This window comes from Bubalus bubalis, chromosome 5 (genome assembly GCF_019923935.1).
Source record: "Bubalus bubalis isolate 160015118507 breed Murrah chromosome 5, NDDB_SH_1, whole genome shotgun sequence".
Lineage (NCBI taxonomy): Eukaryota > Metazoa > Chordata > Mammalia > Artiodactyla > Bovidae > Bubalus > Bubalus bubalis.
Window position 1 is genome coordinate 16,101,230 of NC_059161.1, and position 19,263 is coordinate 16,120,492.

At 44.3% G+C, this 19,263-nt stretch overlaps 1 protein-coding gene across 9 annotated transcripts in view; it reads right to left on the minus strand.

Moving 5' to 3' along the window:
- Positions 1 to 19,263, minus strand: part of RGL1 (ral guanine nucleotide dissociation stimulator like 1) — a 280,330-nt gene that overhangs the window by 31,051 nt on the left and 230,016 nt on the right. For all 9 annotated transcript variants that reach the window (XM_044942738.2, XM_044942739.2, XM_006048650.4 and 6 more), the window contains 4 exons: positions 15,306 to 15,430; positions 13,433 to 13,648; positions 9,592 to 9,695; positions 5,816 to 5,900 (listed from right to left, as the gene is read on the minus strand). In XM_044942738.2, the coding sequence (XP_044798673.2) occupies positions 5,816 to 5,900; positions 9,592 to 9,695; positions 13,433 to 13,648; positions 15,306 to 15,430 (530 nt within the window). The remainder of the gene's footprint in view (positions 1 to 5,815; positions 5,901 to 9,591; positions 9,696 to 13,432; positions 13,649 to 15,305; positions 15,431 to 19,263) is intronic.

Sequence of the window (19,263 nt, forward strand, 5' to 3'; positions counted from 1 at the left end):
ACAGACGTGTAATGTATGGACAGTGCTGCAGGTGCATTAAAATTCTTGAGAAGGATTTCTGAAAAGCTAAGAGGCTGCTTAGAATCACATAACTAGGAAGGAGCTTAAAAGAGCACTGAGGATGACCTCCTTGTGGGGAGGAGAAAGATCTGGGACCGGGAGCTGGAAGATTTGCTGATCGCACGACTTCAGGAGAGCGAGGCTCCACTCCTGGCTAGGTAACTAAAAAGACTGATGAGTAATGCCAGCTATTCCAGATGAGGTGTCAACAGAAATCCACTATGTGTCACATCCCACCATGTCAGTGTTCTGCCTCAGCCCTAACTCTTTGTCCTGCAAGGCTCACGACACCAATCCCTTGAAACTTCACGAGACTCTTCACGGGCACTGTGACTGCATTTCTCTGGATCTCTCCTCTGCCTCCTTTTCCTACTCCTGCTTCTACTCTCTTGATGACGCTTCTTCTTTCTGACAAAGTCATCTTATTTTTTGCTCTACTCAGGTATCTGGATGTACCATCCTGTCCCATGATCTCCATTATCACCACGCTTGGAAGAATTCCAAATCTTGCCCTCCGTCAACCTTCCATTCTCCTCTTGTTTCATCCCCTCTCTGTCCTTCTCTCTCTAGCGCAAATTTCTCTCACTGCCTATCACCATCTTTGGCAGATGAGTCTCACTGCCTATCACCATCTTTGGCAGAAGACAGCTGCTCTCATCCATCCTGTTCTTGGGCCTCAAGGGGCCTCTTCTATTGGGTGCTACATAAGCAGTGGACCCCTCTCCATCAATTCAGTTCAGTAGCTCAGTCGTGTCTGACTCTTTGCAACTCCATGACCGCAGCATGCCAGGCCTTTCTGTCCATCACCAACTCCTAGAGTTTACCCAAACTCAAATCCATTGAGTCAGTGATGCCCTCCAACCATCTCATCCTCTGTCATCATCTTCTCCACCTGCTGCTGCTGCTGTTGCTAAGTCGCTTCAGTTGTGTCTGACTCTGTGCGACCCCATAGATGGCAGCCCACCAGGCTCCCCCGTCCCTGGGATTCTCCAGGCAAGAACACTGGAGTGGGTTCCATTTCCTTCTCCATCTTCTCCTCCTACACGCAATCTTTCCCAGCATCAGGGTCTTTTAAAATGAGTCAGCTCTTCGCATCAGGTGGCCAAAGTATTGGAGTTTCAGCTTCAACATCATTCCTACCAATGAACACTTAGGACTGATCTCCTTCAGAATGGACTGGTTGGATCTCCTTACAGTCCAAGGGACTCTCAAGAGTCTTCTCCAACACCACAGTTCAAAAGCCTCAATTCTTTGGCGCTCAGCCTTCTTCACAGTCCAACTCTCACATCCATACATGACCACTGGAAAAACCATAGCCTTGACTAGATGGACCTTTGTTGGCAAAGTAATGTCTCTGCTTTTTAATATGCTGTCTAGGTTGGTCATAACTTTCCTTCCAAGGAGTAAGCGTCTTTTAATTTCATGGCTGCAGTCACCACCTGCAGTGATTTTGGAGCCCAAAAAAATAAAGTCTGACACTGTTTGCACTGTGTCCCCATTTATTTGCCATGAAGTGATTGGACCAGATGCCATGATCTTAGTTTTCTGAATGTTGAGCTTTAAGCCAACTTGTTCACTCTCCTCTTTCACTTTCATCAAGAGGCTCTTTAGTTCTTCTTCACTTTCTGCCATAAGGGTGGTGTCATCTGCATATCTGAGGTGATTGATATTTCTCCCAGCAATCTTGATTTCGGCTTGTGCTTCATCCAGCCCAGAGTTTCTCATGATGTACTCTGCATATAAGTTAAATAAGCAGGGTGACAATATACAGCCTTGACGTACTCCTTTTCCTATTTGGAACCAGTCTGTTGTTCCGTGTCCAGTTCTAACTGTTGCTTCCTGACCTGCATACAGATTTCTCAAGAGGCAGGTCAGGTGGTCTGGTATTCCCATCTCTTTCAGAATTTTCCACAGTTTATTGTGATCCACACAGTCAAAGGCTTTGGCATAGTCAATAAAGCAGAAATAGATGTCTCTTGCTTTTTTGATGATCCAGTGGATGTTGGCAATTTGATCTCTGGTTCCTCTGCCTTTTCTAAAACCAGTTTGAACATCTGGAAGTTCATGGTTCACATATTGCTGAAGCCTGGCTTGGAAAATTTTGAGAATTACTTTACTAGTGTCTGAAATGAGTGCAATTGTGCAGTAGTTTGAGCATTCTTTGGCATTGCCTTTCTTTGGGATTGGAATGAAAACTGACCTTTTCCAGTCTTGTGGCCACTGCTGAGTGCTCCAAATTTGCTGGCATATTGAGTGCAGCACTTTCACAGCATCATCTTTCAGGATTTGAAATAGCTCCACTGGAATTCCATCACCTCCACTAACTTTGTTCATAATGATGCTTCCTAAGGCCCACTTGACTTTACATTGCAGGATGTCTGGCTCTAGATGAGTGATCATACATCATGATTATCTGGGTCATGAAGATCTTTTTTGTACAGTTCTTGTGTATTCTTGCCACCTCTTCTTAATATCTTCTGCTTCTGTTAGTTCCATACCATTTCTGTCCTTTATCAAGCCCATCTTTGCATGAAATGCTCCCTTGGTATCTCTAATCATCTTGAAGAGATCTCTAGTCTTTCTCATTCTATTATTTTCCTCTATTTCTTTGCACTGATCACTGAGGAAGGCTTTTTTATCTCTCCTTGCTATTCTTTGGAACCCTGCATTCAAATGGGTATATCTTTCCTTTTCTCTTTTGCTTTTCACTTCTCTTCTTTTCACAGCTATTTGTAGGGCCTCCCCAGACAGCCATTTTGCTTTTTTGCATTTTTTTTCCTTGGGGATGGTCTTGATCCCCGTCTCCTCTACAATGTCATGAACCTCCGTCCATAGTTCATCAGGTACTCTGTCTATCAGATCTAGTCCCTTAAATCTATTTGTCACTTCCACTGCTGGTTAAATGACAGTTCATCAGTTAATAGTAATTATGTGAAATAGGCCTTCCCAGCCCTATAGTCTTCTACCCCAACTCTGACCTCAGTCATTAAACAGACATCTTTACCAGAGCCAAATGCCTGCCTGGGCCTAGCATTTGTTTCAAGCAATTCAACCCAGGAGAGTTCTTAGTAAGAGTCCCAGGAACGAAGAAGATTTGGTAGTGTTCTGCTTTCCTGTCATACTGAAACGTGTGGACTCCATAGATAAGCTGCTTGGGATGATCCAAGATTCAGAAATCGTAAGAGTAACAGGTTTAAAACAATCTCTGAGTAAAATAAAAACATTTGTCTCCAACAATTAAAAGGAAAACTATCGATTTTTTCTAATTATGATGTTGTTTCAGCCATAGTATTATAGAAGTAGCACCTTACATCTGCCCAGAAGCAGAAGAAAGGTCATTCAAGACTAAGATTACCCTCCCACAAATCAGTTTAAGTCCAGCATATTAAAAACAGAGACCAGGCATGGTTCTTCTGAAAACCTAAGTACCTTGATTTCATTTTATTACAACTGTGCTGAGAATTAACATCCAGAATGATATGCATCATATGAAGAATAATAAACAAAGATGACTGGAAAGGGACCCACATAGACATATGACCTGCCCAAAACATCCCACTATCATTAATGATAATGCACAGACCACATGAATTCATAGCCAAGTTTTTCATTTCTTTGGGATTCCAGCCATGTACAAGAAATTTAACTTAGAGCACCAAGGTAAACTTCTACATTTCAGAGAGGTTTATGGGACCTTTAATGTCTAGATGTAGCTCTGCTTCTACAGTTTCAGCCAGAAGAGGGCCACTGGGCAATGAGCTGCACAGTATTCAATATATCTACTTTGGAAAGATGACTCAGAGCTATTGGGATTTGACTGTGTGGCTCCACTAAGTCTAGCTTTGTATTACTGACAGGGAGACGACTAAGCCATCTCCTTCCAGCCAGATGAGTTTCCATTTAAAGTCTGCAAATCCAGGGGGATGTGAAGCAGGGAGGAGCATGACCTCAGCAAGCCAGGCATGGTTTAGCGTGCAGTTCATCAGGTGGGCCAAACCCAGAGACACAAGCCACCCTGCCCTGCACACACTGTCTATGCCAAGCAGGGCTAACCATGGGCAAGTGGTTAAACTCATGTGAATAAGAAGGCCCGTCAATGCGTGCAGTCCAACATCGTTTCTGAACACTTGTGACATGCCCAGTGTGTTAGGCATTAGAGAGATAACAGCGGAAAAGCCCCTGCCTGCAAGAGGCGTACAGGCCAGCAGGGAGACAGGTGACATTCACAGCCAAGTTTAACGAGGCACATGGTGAGAGCTAGGACAAGAGGAATGACGGGCTTCCGGAGCACACGGGAAGGGGCCTAATCAGACCTGAGTGTGTTGAGTAGAAATGTAGTCTTCATGGAGACATGGAGGAAGAGTAGGACTTAGGAGAAGAACAGACCGGAAGATCATAACAGATGCCTTTATAGGAACAACTAACCTGACAGTTATCACTGAGGCCTTTTCTAAATAAACCTACCCCCACTAGACTCTCATTCCTACTCCAAGTGTCTATGCGAAGCTTACATCTATAGCTTACACTTTTCATTTGTCATGCATTCTTTGGTTTCACATGTAGATAGCCTGCCAAATGCTACAAATGACGGACAGCTGCAGTGCTTTCAAATACGTGATTTCAGTCAATCTTCAAAACAATTCTATGAGATCAGTAGACTAAATATAGTACTATATAAGGATCCTCTAATTGCCCAGTTCAGGGCAAAAGGGTAATGTACTGTTTTGTTTTTTTAATAACTGCCCACTTTACCACCCTCTCCCATGAGACTGTCATCTCCTTAAGATCAGAGATTGCTTTGGGCACATGGTGAATGCCCAATCAATATTAAATGAAAGACCCCTTCCCTTCTCTCTGAAGTTTCACCTGACCTCCCCTGCCTCCTACTCCCAAGTGGTCCAAAGAAACAGTTTTATGCCTAAGTGATGAAAGCAGCAGCTTTAGGGTCTCACCAGGCTGGATTCACATTCTAGCTCCACTACCTCCAGGTGTGTGGAGGATACCCTCCAGGGGTATCCTTACCTCTCTGAGTCTTGACTAGCTGCAAAATGAGGAGGATGGACTCTACAGAAAGGCTGTGAAAATACTCTCTGCTCCCCTCTCATGACTGCTCACAACCTATCGTTCGTACCTTTCTTTGACTACTCATTCTTATTTAGTGTCTACATCTACCCACTAGAAGGTAAGTTCCTGAAAACAGTCTGTGTTAGTCTTCTTCATACTCCCAGAGGCCAGTCAAATGCTTTACAAATATTAGGCACTCATCAAATATCTAGAGAAAGAAAATGAGCTGAGCTACAGCTTTACCTAGCCTGCTGTTCAGCAGCCAGCACTCATCTAGTGTTCAATAAATACTGCTGACGGACAGGTTGCGCAACTTAGTGCAAATAAAGGATGTGGAATTGCAGGCTTGGCCCCTGCCCTTTTAGAAGATGTTTTGCTGAGAAGGATATTCCAGGCCCTCTCTCCCCTCTACCTAATTGCCAATACTCGGTGTTTGCAGGGCGGCTTGTTCAGGGTCTACAGGCAGGCAGCAACGCCAAGTTTCACAATCTGGTTGCATCCCAGTGAAGCCAAGGAACAGGACTTTGAATTTTCTCAGCCTCAGGCTTCTTTGATTTGGCATAAAAGCCCAAAGTCCTGCGTTTCAGTCCCTTTAGGCTCTCTCAAGGGACCACAGGCAGCCAAAGAGCCCTCAAACTTCTCTTCTTCCTTTGAGCAAAGTCCAGAGCACAGTGCAACCCCACATCCTCACCTTCATCAGTAGCTCCCGGCTGGTCAGATGGTTATTATGGTCTGAGAAGATATCTGAAAGCTCTTCAAACATCAGCATTCGGTCCCTAGAAAAGGGATGGAGAAAAAATTAACAAATGAAGATTAGAAAAAGCTCAACACCTTTGGATCATCTTTCCTGAGGACCTCTGGCTACACAGGGGGCACTACATTGTATAATTGGGACAAGTTCTCTTTAACAAGTTTAAAAAAAGTCCTCTTAGCAACATGCCCACAGCCCCACAGGACTAGAGAACTCGTCTTGGCCAGTCTCCTCATTTGAGAGATGAAGCTGTCAGGGTCAGGGATTTGCCCAAGCTTCTGCTGCTAACTGCTGAGAGCTGCAGCATAGAACCCCGATTTCCTTACTCACAGGCCAGTGCTCTTTCTCTCAGAGTCAGAGTGGACAGTGCAGTCAGGAGGGGCTCTGGAGTCAGAGGGGCTGGGTTCTGATCCCAACTCTGCCACTCACACCCTAAGTGATGTTAGACAAGCTGCTCAACTTTCTGAGCTTCAGTTTTCTTATCTGCACAGTGAAAGGCTGACAGCCCCCTTGCACGATCACACATGTAAAGCACCTACTCCTTCCCAGCCCCTCCCTAATATAGCATGTCTCCACAGGCCTCAAGCTTTTCTCTCCACCCCTCCAGGCTTCCTGAGTAGATGATTCTGGAGGCAATAATTCTAAAGAATTAACAGAGGCAATGTCATTATACACTCAACACTTTCATTATCATGCTGCTGCTGCTGCTGCTGCTGCTAAGTCACTTCAGTCGTGTCCGACTCTGTGTGACCCCATAGATGGCAGCCCACTAGGGTTACCCCCATCCCTGGGATTCTCCAGGCAAGAACACTGGAGTGGGTTGCCATTTCCTTCTCCAATGCATGAAAGTGAAAAGTGAAAGTGAAGTTGCTCAGTCGTGTCTGACTCTTCGCGACCCCATGGACTGCAGCCTACCAGGCTCCTCCGCCCATGGGATTTTCCAGGCAAGAGTACTGGAGAGGGTTGAGAAAGCCATTATTAAGAATTTATGTGAACAGACGAGTGGACACAGCTGGGTAAGGAGAGGGTAGAACAAATTGAGAATGTAGCACTGACATATATACACTACCATGTATAAAACAGAACTAGCAGAAAGCTGCTGTATCACACAGGGAGCCCCTCCTGGTGCTCTGTGATGACCTAGAGGGGTAGGAAGGGACAGGGAGGCTCAAGAAGGAGGGGAGATATATATATATATATATATATATATATATGATTGATTCATGTTACTCTACAGCAGAAACCAACACAACATTGTAAAGCAATTATCCTCCAATTTAAGAAAAAAAGAATTTATGTGTTTTACAATGAGTGTAATACTACTCTTAGAATAAAGAAAACCATTAAAGCTATTACTATTTTGGAAAAAATCATTAAGAACTTAATTACACGTGGGGTGAAATAAAGAGAAGTTAATAGATGTCTTCTCTGTCCACTGAAAGCTATTAACATAAAGGGCTACTGGAAAAGTAATAACCGAATAAAACACCTTAACCCTGTTCCTTTAATTTCGCGATAGAAACTATATAAAGCTGATACGAAAGTGACTTCTCTCAGGAACTGTGATACTTCTGCAGCATTCCTGCTAAAACATGAACCCACCAACCAATGAAGAAACAAACCAGATGCCCATACTGTACACAATGGGGCTTGGAGGTTTGTTCTGTGGTATTTCTTAAATACAGAAACCAGCTGGAAGGATGGGCCTTTTCTGATGATAACCAAGGAGATTAAGAAATGAGTCCAGTCATTTTTTATCTTGTGTTTTAGCCTCAAATGTGCTGTGGAAGAAACCTTTGGCTGGCTAAGTGACTTCCACAGTATTCTACTTATCAACCACCAAGGAAAGATAGATTACCTTTCACTGCCTAAAAGAGAAGGCTACAAGTGGGACAAGGCTGCATTTTAGCCCCAGACCATCCCTTTGTTTCTGATACCACAAGTGGGGAGCAGTGATGAGGGGAAGGGGGAGGTTGGGGTGCTGAGGATGGGGACGCTGTATGCGTCTGATTTCCCCATCATATTTCACCTGGGCCTACCATCTATTGATTTCATATGGTCCATATCTTTCATAAGACTCTTGTGCAGAGGATTCCAATCAACTAATCTATCGCACACAGTGTCGCTTTGATCATCCAAACTAATGAAGGGGAGAAGAACCCAAGAGAAGAGTGGTAATCAAGAAAATTGCACTGGACTTTGAAAAGTCCCATCTCCACTTTTTCTTCTGATAGATAACAGAGCATGTGAGTGCTGGTGACCAAGTGGCAGGGTGTCTGTAGCTCTGTAACACCAGGCTTTAAGATAACCCACTTCTAAGAGTTATGTAACAAATAATGTGACTTCCCCTAAGCCGCCTTTCCTCTGATGGAGAATGTGAACTTATCAGTAGCTTGAATACTCTGGCACTCCTTTTTCAGCATAAATCTATGAAACTCTGGTTTACCAATCTGGGTCTCTGGAGAGTTGGGGTAGGGTCAATCCCTTAAGGCTTAGGGCTTCCCTGGTGGCTCAGATGGTTAAGAATCTGCCTTCAATGCAGGAGGCCTGGGTTCAACCCCTGGGTCAGGAAGACCCCTAGAGAAGGGAATGGCTTCCCACTCCAGTATTCTTGCCTGGGAAATCCCAAGGACAGAAGAGCCTGGTGGGCTACAGTCCATGGGGTCACACAGAGTCAGACATGACTGATCGACTAACACTTAAGGCTTGATCAACTCTGAGTGAGCTGATGAAACTGAGAACTGAGACCTTCTGCTCTAAGGACAGAACCTACTCAGCCCACAAGGCAGGTCTCCCTGGGAGCCAGCTGGCCCCTCTCCCGACTGGAACTGACTCTGCCGCATACAGTGCAGACTATGCTGCGTACAGTACAGGCATTTTTGCAGTTTATAAACAGTTTAGGCATTTTTGCCTGTTATGGAATGACTTTGCGATTAGTACAAATGGAAGGAGAAAGTAACTGGCCTGGTCTGTAGTCATGACACATTCCCCAGCCTCTCAATCTGTATTCACGGGGGACCAGAACTGCATCCTTACTCCCCTTCCCACCTTTGTGAAAGGCAGAGTCCAGTGAAGCTCTGGACAAGGGACAAGAGCGACGGTGAAACGATAAGGACGTTCAATTGTTCACCCTTCCAAAGGTTACAGCAAGAAATATGAAGAAAAATCCAATACAGAACGTGGGAGGTTAATCATTTTCAGTCAGGTTCCTAGGAAGGAATACTTGGGGGGGTTTTAACAACACTAAGATAGCTTGTCATAGGTGGAAGCAAAACTAACTAAATGGATTCATGCTGAACAGCAAGAACTAATGTCCTCTGTGCACACATTATCCCTCACAGCTTGGAATGGCTTAGGGCTTTGAAGGAATGTGACTGAACAAATAACGGGAAGTAAAGGCGAGTTGCTATAACTTCACTTCTCGGCGATCTGATCCTTCCAAGCCGAGATGACACGCACATCCTTAAAATCACCCCCAAAGCTGACCATCTTGGCTTTGGCACCCTTCGAGAGTGAGGTTAATTTCTGCAGCAGCCCTGCCTCAAAACTCATTAATGATGATGTGTAAAACACACCCTGCCTGGAACACACAGAGGCTTTCAACGATGTTTCTCTTGTTATATAATATACACTTTGAAGGTAGAGGGACCCACACCACTGATGCAGCAGCTAATCAGCCCAGCCAAAGAAAGTAGAGCAGACACTTGGGAACTTACTTTGGGACCGCAGCCCAAGTCTTTTTTAAACGATAGATGGAATTGGACTGCAGCGCCGAAACGATGGCCCTCAAGGAGGAGAAATTCTTCAGGATTCTACATTCCTGTACAGAGAGTGATTAAAACATACAAGGCATTTAAATATCAATAATACAGTGAGTTGGTGGTTTCCTGTTTCAGAAGTATCACAGCTGCTATGAATTCTTACCACTAAATAGGCAGCTGTACAAATACTGAACATCAAAAAGTGGCTCCTTATACTCCCACCCCAGTCACTGAAACACTTTATAGATTTTGGCACAGAATGCTTGTTTTTCTCCCTTTAATATATTTTTTTGTGTTGTTGTTACAGTTTTATAGTTTCCAGCTTTCCCAGTAAAAACACGAATGGCAGTCAGCCTACAGAGCTGTGCTAGAGAAAGCAAACTTTCTTCTGCTGAAAGCATACAGATGCCCTGAAAATACACATGAAAGATGACCATAACCTTTAGACCCACAAAGCGAACCAGGTCGCAGCCACTTCAAGGTCAGATGCTATCACACATCTCATGACCAAACCTTGTCTGGAAAGGGGTACACGACTTGGCAGTAAAAACTCACCACAAGTTGAACTTTGGCTCTTATGTCCTTAGCCAAGAGGGAATATTTTTATACACATTCATTTGAGCTCCAATTGGCTTGTGCCTCAATCATAAACATTCAGAAACACCTTGGTACTTACAATGTTTCCAAAATAACTTGGGCTTTTAAAAGAAAATTCATTTTGGCAGCGTTTTAAAACAAAATAGAAAGCGAACAGGAAACATTCTGGATGTCATTTTCTGGAGAAGGAGAAAGCCTCCCAGAGCCTGAAACTTAAGCTACCATTCAGAGGCTGTAGCATCAGCAGGCAGCGACCTTGGAGTCAAAATCCTGCTGAATGAATGGCAGGCAGAGCAAAACAGTCAGGGGGAGAGAAGGTCCCCTTCACAGCCAGGATGGGGAAGGAGGAAGCCCTGGCGGCGGGGGGCGAATGTGCCTTGTATCCAAGGAGGTGCTTCATCCGCAGGCATGTGGGAGTGTAAAACTTCCACTGTCAACGACTGAGTATGCCGTGTGACCATGGGCTTGGCTTCATGCAGAACATCTGAGGCAAGAGGTCCCCGAGTGGCTGGGCATAAATGCATACTGCTTAAAAGAACATTTCACGAAGTCACGCTAGTCCTGACTGTGAAGGGAAAATGGCATTCTTTAACTTAGCACACCCACATCTGGCTGCTTAAAATTACTGTGCCAAGCCTGGATAGGAGGGGCGTTTGGGGGAGAATGGATACATGTATATGTGTGGCTGAGTCCCTTTGCTGTCCGCCTGAAACTATCACAATATTGTTAACTGGGTATACCCCAGTACAAAATAAAAAGCTTTAAAAAAAAAAAAAAAGATAAGAACTAAAAAAAAAAAAGATAAGAACTAAAAAAAAATTACTATGCCAAACCAACAACCCATCCCCCCAAGATTTTCTTAAAAGTAAATGCCAAAGCTCTTTACAAAAGTCATGCCCACTCTTTTGAAATGCCTCAATGCTTTCTTTTTATTTAAAAAGAGAGCAAGTAAAAGAGAGAGAGCAAGAGCGCTGAATTAGAGTCTGGAAACCAAGCCCATGAGAGCATGGTTCAACAAAGGTTCAGAATCCAAAAGTTATGTTCTAAAAATCAGGAAACTTGAAATAAATAAAAGAACTCAGGCCCAGCTATTTCATGCAAATTGTAATAAACATATGGAACACATTATTCAGAAAGAGGCTTAAGCTAAGGGTTTAAAGGAATACAAGAGGCATCTGGCTCCATTGCTAAAAAAGGAGTGATCTTTGAGGAGATCTGATGCAAAAACGTAGCAGTAAGGCCACTCCAACAAAACAGTCATATTAAGTCAGAAATATTTTCTGCATGTAAAATTATCATTTTTCAAACATCCTCTCAATAGAAAATGGCTATGATTAATTCAGGAAAAGTAAAATAAATTTTTATTGGAAAACACCTGTGAGTCTTATTACTTTATTAAGTCACCTACACAATTTCAAGGGACACAGTTTCGTGCATCACAAAGAGTTAAAGACCGCTGGCTTTTAAGCACGTGCTACGGCATTTGGAATATACCTGAAATTATACAACTTGTACTTCTTACCATCACATAAATGCACAATTGGTATTTAATTTGGACCAAGGTCACTGTTTGAGCCACCCTGCCATGTATACAGATGCTATATGCTTGCCACAGATTTTAGAAGCAGTTGAATACATTAAATTGAATACATTTTCTTTTGGCATTTGTGGCCAAAAAAATATTTTTTCCTATCAGTCTAAGAAGACAGAAATTTCATATTCTATCATACTCTATCAGGACTTCCTTTGTGGCTCTTACTTGCTGATAAATAAGCTCAATTCAGAATAAGAGAAGACTAAGTTGTGTAAAACATTTGTTTCTTCCATATAGCATTTTCCCATATACTAAAAAGTCTGTAGTACCAGACCACCTACAGACTCAAAATAAAGGAAACTCTTTGGCACAATTATGGCTCTGCTGTTTAATCAAAGACCACAAAAGGGAATGTGAAACAAAAGAGACAGAGAGAGAATGTAAAAGTTTAAGTCTTATGCCCACAGATAGGGGCTCAATGAGAAAAATAAATAATGGGGTAGAAAACAAAATGTGTTTTGGTTTAGGGGCTCAATGAGAAAAATAAATAATGGGGTAGAAAACAAAATGTGTTTTGGTTACAGTTGACCCCATATAGCCCAGAACAGAGGATATTTGCATAAAAATTATTTGTCAAAATTGTTGTTAATTACATAGCTCTTACTGATGTAATTTCTTCTGCCTAGACAAAAATAAATAAATAAATCTTCCCCAATCTTCAAATACCCCAAATACTATCAGTTATTCAAAGCTAAATTCAAATATCATCCTGTCCGTGAAAACCTGCCTGGATCACCTCAGCCAGGACGGATTTTTCCCTCCCCAACTTCTAGGCTGAGATGACTCCAGTATCTCTTAGCTTCCTTGTTTGACTATAGGCTCCTGTAGGACCAAATTAACTGTGTTTAGCCTATCTATGTCCTCAACGTACATAAAACTGCAGGTCAGAAGCATTTATGGGCTCATGAAATACGTGGTGACTGACTGACTAGACTACTGTTCACCTTTTCTCAATCAGGAAATAAGATGCTAATAAATGAAGGTCAAGGTCATGTGACATGGATGCAGCTGATCCAGCACACTGGACTGACACCCAGCAGAATGCAATTCAGCCACAGGAATAGACTCTGTCCCTCCAACTTCAGATGCAAGGCTCTCGGAAAAGCCCTTGATTAATATGGAATCTGTATATTTCAGTCCCTTAGAAAAGGGATGTGAGATCCTGAGAAGGTACTGGCTCTTCAAGCTTGCAGAAGATAGAATGCGTCCAGGTCCTAGAAGGGGGTGGGGTAATCTTTCTGCATTGAAGAGCAGTCTATCTGACACTGAGATCATCAGTTTATATGTACTGAACACAGGGCAGAACCAACAGTCTGTGAAAAAGCAGACATTCTGTTTCATCCTGAAGCAGCAGCAGTATGGGGGCCCATAAGCAGTAGGAAGTGAGCAAGGGACCCATTTTTTTAAAGAGGAAAAATAAACTCCCATGTTAAGAAAGGCAACTTTTTCCCTTACTTCGGAAGGACCACGATAAGAACAACAAAAACCCAATGGGCCCTCACATACGGTTTTCTGACTGCCTTTCAACCAGGTGGGAACATCAGCATGATGGCATGGCCTCCCATATCTGCTAAGCCCAAAGGATATTTTAAAAAAGACAATTACGTGAGCAATGTTAATCCACTTCTCAATGATCTTGGCTCTCTGCTGAGTCTTGAGTTCTTTGCCCCCCAGAATGGTGCTGACCACACATTTGGTGAGGGTGTTAAACTGAGAGATGGTGGCACGGATCGTAGGAGCCAAGTGTTTGTTCTCCTTCTTATCCCTTCGAGACCAAATGCAGCCCAGGCAGTGGTGAGGCACCACTTTCTTAAAGAGTTGCTGGAACAAGAGAGGAATTGACTTTAAGGACAATACACACATTTCATCGGGCAAAGCATGTCATCTTCTGTAACTTGGTACTTTGTGAATGGACAAATTGCCCATTTCTACTTGATCTGCCTCACGGTGTCCATTTCAACAGACAAAAGTAAATAATTAATATATTAACGGATCAGAAAAGCCCACATGTTCTTTCTAAATCTGTTCAACTGAATACATGGAACACGATGACCAACAAAAAATTTAAATGACCAAAAACATTTGGACTTTTCTGTCTTGGAAGAAAATCCAGGTGAAAATCTACTTCTGACCAAGAAGTGGTTAAGATTACTTTGACTTCAAAATCATATCCATGGTACATTCTGGACGCTCACAATCATGAACTGTGTATAATGAATATGAATGGTCACCTGAAAAATGACTCACAGGAGTGACACTCATCAAGTTCACTATTTCCCATTGTTTAAAGCGAAGACAGAGAGAAACAAACAAAAGGAAAAACTATTCAGTGTCACACAGGAAAAGGAGGAAAGAGGGATCTGAAGCCTGGTTTCCAGGTCTTTGGGTTGGGAAGATCCACTGGGAAGGCTATCCACTCCAGTATTCTTGGGCTTTCCTTGTGGCTCAGCTGGTAAAGAATCCACCTGCAATGCGGGAGACCTGGATTCGATCCCTGGGTTGGGAAGATCCCCTGGAGAAGGGAAAGGCTACCCAGTCCAGTATTCTGGCCTGGAGAATTCATAGTCCACGGGGCTGCAAAGAGTCCGACACAACTGAGCAACTTTTACTTTCACTTTTTTCTTTTCCAGGTCTTTGCCTAAAAGTCATAGCCAATGAAGTTTTCCGTAGTTCTCTTACACTACTGGTTTTTGAAACAACAACAAATTTGTTGAACTGATCTGATTCTCATTTGTACAACAATTCAATACAAGATGTGAGAGGGTTTGTGTAAAAGCAAATGTGCCAGGATTGGCTTTATAAAGACCATCTGATTTACTTCTGAGAGTCTATTTGCATGCTAAATAGATGGAAACTCACAGCAGCTTTCTATGCTGCTTCCTCCAAAGTGGTAAGTGTGGAAGAGCTGAAACCACTGTGATCCTTGATAATGGCCCTCTTTTCTTTAACCAGCTAACACTGAGCTATGAAATGTGACTAATGAAACCAAATATGTACAGCTAACAAAAATACTCAGACTTCAAAAGACCAGGAAGCACATGTGGAAATGAGCTGCCAGATCGAGTCGCATGTGGATTCAGTGAATTTATTTTGTCCTAACTTATACTTTGACCCCTTTACAATCCTCCAAATAAACAGTTCAGATCTTGAAATATGTATGAGTCTAAAGGGAGAGAAACACCCATGGAACAGGATAGATTTTGTTTCCCTAGGATTAGAATTCTTCTTTCACTCTGGGTGTGGAGCGCTGATTGAAAAGCACCTTCACCCAGAATTGTAAGAAGAGCTGAGGCCTAAATTATTCAGATGATGGATTCAAATCACATCTTCCCTCTGCATTTACTGGCACAGCCTCTCTTGGGGATTTGAAAAGACTTAACTCACATGACCCTACTGCCCTCCCAGGGGCCACCAGTCAGTCCCGTCACTGCCCACGTTTTAAGCAGAAGCACGTCAAAGGCACAAAGAGAAGACGTACTGCGTCCATGTAGGTCAGCTGCTCAGCCACGAGATCTTCTGAGAAGCACGTGAACTCCGCAGACCCGCCGCCCTCCAGTTCCTCTTCTTCTTCCAGGCTGAAGGAGATGCCGTTGGGAAACCCATCTGTTCACAGGTGGGGGAAATAAAATAATCAGTAGTTTGGTGCTGCTGTATATGACCTTCCTTATAGAGTCAAAATAGACATTTAATTTAGGAAGAAGAGGGCTAACCCTTAGAAAACTCACAGGGAGAGAACAGCAAGCGTAATAAATGAGTGAAATGAAGGTCTTCCCTCTTGCAGCTTGTCCCTAGAGGCTTTACTGAGTCCAGAGGCCCCACGTTGTCACTTTGACAAACCACAGGCTCTTTAGTCAAGCACAAAGTTGGACAAAGGCCAGAAAAAGCAAAGCGGGGCTACATTCAGGGGTCCCCCTCTCAATTTAGGCACCCTCAAATCCCTCTGATCAACTCAAGCATTAATCCAACTATTTCCTAAACCCCATCTATGCATTTCTTAATTACTGGGCCAGTAATTATCAGAAGCCTGGAAGGAAAGGACATAAAGGCAAGCCAGGATTTGGGGAGTAGAATAAGCCATTCTGGTGTCAGAAATACTGATGAAGTCCTCAGAACTCTCAAGAAGTCCTCAGAATTCTCAGAAAGTTAGAAGTAGCTTTCAACTTCTGCTGCTGCTGCTGCTAAGTCGCTTTAGTCGTGTCCGACTCTGTGCGACCCCATAGACGGCAGCCCACCAGGCTCCCCTGTCCCTGGGATTCTCCAGGCAAGAACACTGGAGTGGGTTGCCATTTCCTTCTCCAATGCAGGAAAGTGAAAAGTGAAAGTGAAGTTGCTCAGTCGTGTCCGACTCTTAGCGACCCCATGGACTGCAACCTACTGGGCTCCTCCATCCGTGGGATTTTCTAGGCAAGAGTACTGGAGTGGGGTGCCATTGCTTTCTCCTACCTAAAATTAAGTACGTATATCTGTTCTCTATGCTTGCATCTCTATTCCTGCCCTGCAAATAGGTTTATCAGTACCATTATTTCTAGATTTCATGTATATGCATTAATATATGATATTTGCTTCTCTCTTTCTGACTTCACTCTGTATGACAAGCTCTAGGTTCATCCACCTCACTACAAGTGACTCAGTTTCGCTCCTTTTTATTGTTGAGTAATGGAATAAAGATGCAGACGGACGTGTGGACAGAGTGGGGCAAGGAGGGAGTGGGACAAACTGAAAGAGCAGCACTGACGGATAAACGCTACCACGTGTGAAATAGCTCGTGGGACGCTGCAGTCTAACACAGGGAGCTCAGGTCGGGGCTCTGTGATGACCTAGAGAGGGGTGGGATGGTGGGGGTGGGGGTGGTAGGGAGGCTCCAGAGGGAGGTGTTATATGTACACATATAGCTGATTCATACTGTTGTACAGCAGAAACGAACACAACATTGTAAAGCGATTATCCTCCAATAAAAAATAAAGGATGCATGAAACAGTAAAATAGCCTTAAACTAAATTCACCTGAGCCTTATTAGACCTAAGATCATCAATTACAAATTAATAGGACACAGACTGAAGAAGCAAAAAAAAAAAAAAAAAAAATCACTACCTAGGACTCCAAAAGCATAAGCACTCAGCACATGGAGCAGGACCGAGGGTCTCTACTGTGAAAGACTATGCGATTGGAGGAAGTTTACCTTGAGCCTCTAGCCTCCCACCCTAGAAACTTTTCCCAATTCCTGGATTGTTTCCCAACCACATTCCCTGTTCTCCTGCCTGGCAGATCTGTTCTCATTAGGAAAAATCTAGTTGCATACACATATCTCAACAGACGTTTAAATCAGGGTGTTACTACCCACCCCCCGCCCCGCCTGCCCCAGGATGTTTACAAGGTAAGCCTTTGCAGAATAAAAGACTTTAGACATCTTGGATCAAATTGGGGTGGTCTTTTCGTAGTTTCCTGTGCTTCCCTGGTGGCTCAGATGGTAAAGAACCTGCCTGCAGTGAGGGAGACCTGGGTTCAATCCCTGATTCGGAAGATGCCCTGGAAGAGCGGGTGGCAACCCACTCCAGTACTCTTGCCTGGGAAATCCCATGGACAGAGAAGCCTGGCGGGCTACAGTCCACAGGGCCGCAAAGAGTCAGACACGACTGAGCGACTAACACTATCACTTAGTTTCCTAGGGGTAAAGGGGTGCTCAGTGGACCCTGCATCACTGCCCCTCTCAGAGCACTACATGGGAAACTGCCAACTTTGATGACAGGTATGGTGAATCAAGCGGTAAAGAGTCTGCCTGCAATGTAGGAGACATGGGTCTGATCCCACAAGTTGAGAAGATCTCCTGAAGAAAGAAATGGCAACCCACTTCAGCACTCTTGCATGGGAAATCCCATGGACAGAGGAGCCTGGCAGGCTATACAGTCCATGGGGTTGCAAAATAGTCAGACATGACTGAGTGACTAAACAACAACGGGATTTAATGCTGGCTGCCTCACCCTGGAGTTGAAGGTACCAATGTGAACGAGGCTGGTTAGACAAGGGTTGGGGGGCGGGGGGTAGGCAGGGAAGCAGGAGGAGACCTCTGCCTGCCCCTGGAGGCTGGGATACAAACAAGCATGAGCTAGAGAGCTAACACCCCATGATTTCACCACTTTTCCTCCACACAACTCTGGCCCTCTCTCATTGGGTGGAGGAATAAGACATCTGAAATCCCAAAGGTTCAGAATGGGCCTCTCAATCCTCTTGCTAACCACTGGATACAAATCTATCCTCGCTGCTTGGCAATGCAGAGGCTGGCAAGGATATGTGCTAAGGCGTGATCTTCTCATTCATCCAGCACTCACAGTGGCCTGTTGCGTGCCCTGGATCAACGCTGCTGAGCCTGAAGGTTACATGGTCCTTTCTCTCTGGGGTCTCCTCCACGCTCTCACTGTTTCTGCTTCTGACTCTTTTCCAGGGGTAAGCAGGCAAAAACCTGAGGCAAAATTTTCACTTTTGAAAAACACGGAGGAGAGTCTGTTTGCTTTTTTGCCGGCATGAAATAGGGTAAAATGAAGCATATGGGAACCAAGCTCCTAAAACTCTTTTTCGGTAATGATTCCTGTACTTAATAAACACAGAGAGAGTTCTTGATTAAAAATTCACTCCTGGGATCGCCTAAAAGCCTTTCTAAAGTCAGGCAAACTCGCTCTCCCCTGCCTCGGCCTGCCAAAGGAGCTGGCCTTCCAGTGCCTGTTACAAACAACGAACCACTGGTCCCACCAGTTCCCCAATTAGGCCGGGAGCCAGGGGCAGCCCCCATGGGGAAAGCTGGGCGCTAATGGAGTATCCACCCCTGCACGAAGGCAGGAGGGGAGGTCCTGAGGGGAGCAGAGCCCCTACAGCTGGAGGGGTGCCCCTGGTATTCAAACATTCCCAGCAGATGAAGTCATCTGAGATACAGAGGACTTGGCAGTCAGCTTCCAATGATGCAACGGCATTTTCCCCCTCCTTGGTCCCCTGTCCATAAAAAAATGAGTCAACAGGTCCTGTTTGGAATTTTAAGGTTGTTTTCCTTGGCACTGAGGCAGCTTCCCTTATCGGTGTTGAGGAACCACTTCCTTTCCCTCACTGGGGAAATTAGGTGTCACTTCAGGGAAATGCCTGTCAGAAGCTCCAAGTGGGTCAGCCGCCATGGCAACCATCGCCAGGCAGCCAGTGAGGGGACAAACCGTCACCACTTGGAAGCCTGTCCTAGCCTCTTTCTGACTTTCTTCAAAGCTTGATGGTTCCAAGCAGCCCAGAACCTGCAGTGGTGGCCTTTGCTCTGTCCTTGAAAATAGGCAGTCAGTTCCTCAGATAGGAAAAAAACAGCCACAGAGACTTCCTTTGGGAGAGTCTATTGGAGATGCCAGATCTGCCTCAGGCAGGGGACAGAGAGCAGGGATATTTCCAGCTGAAGGGGAAACATCTTT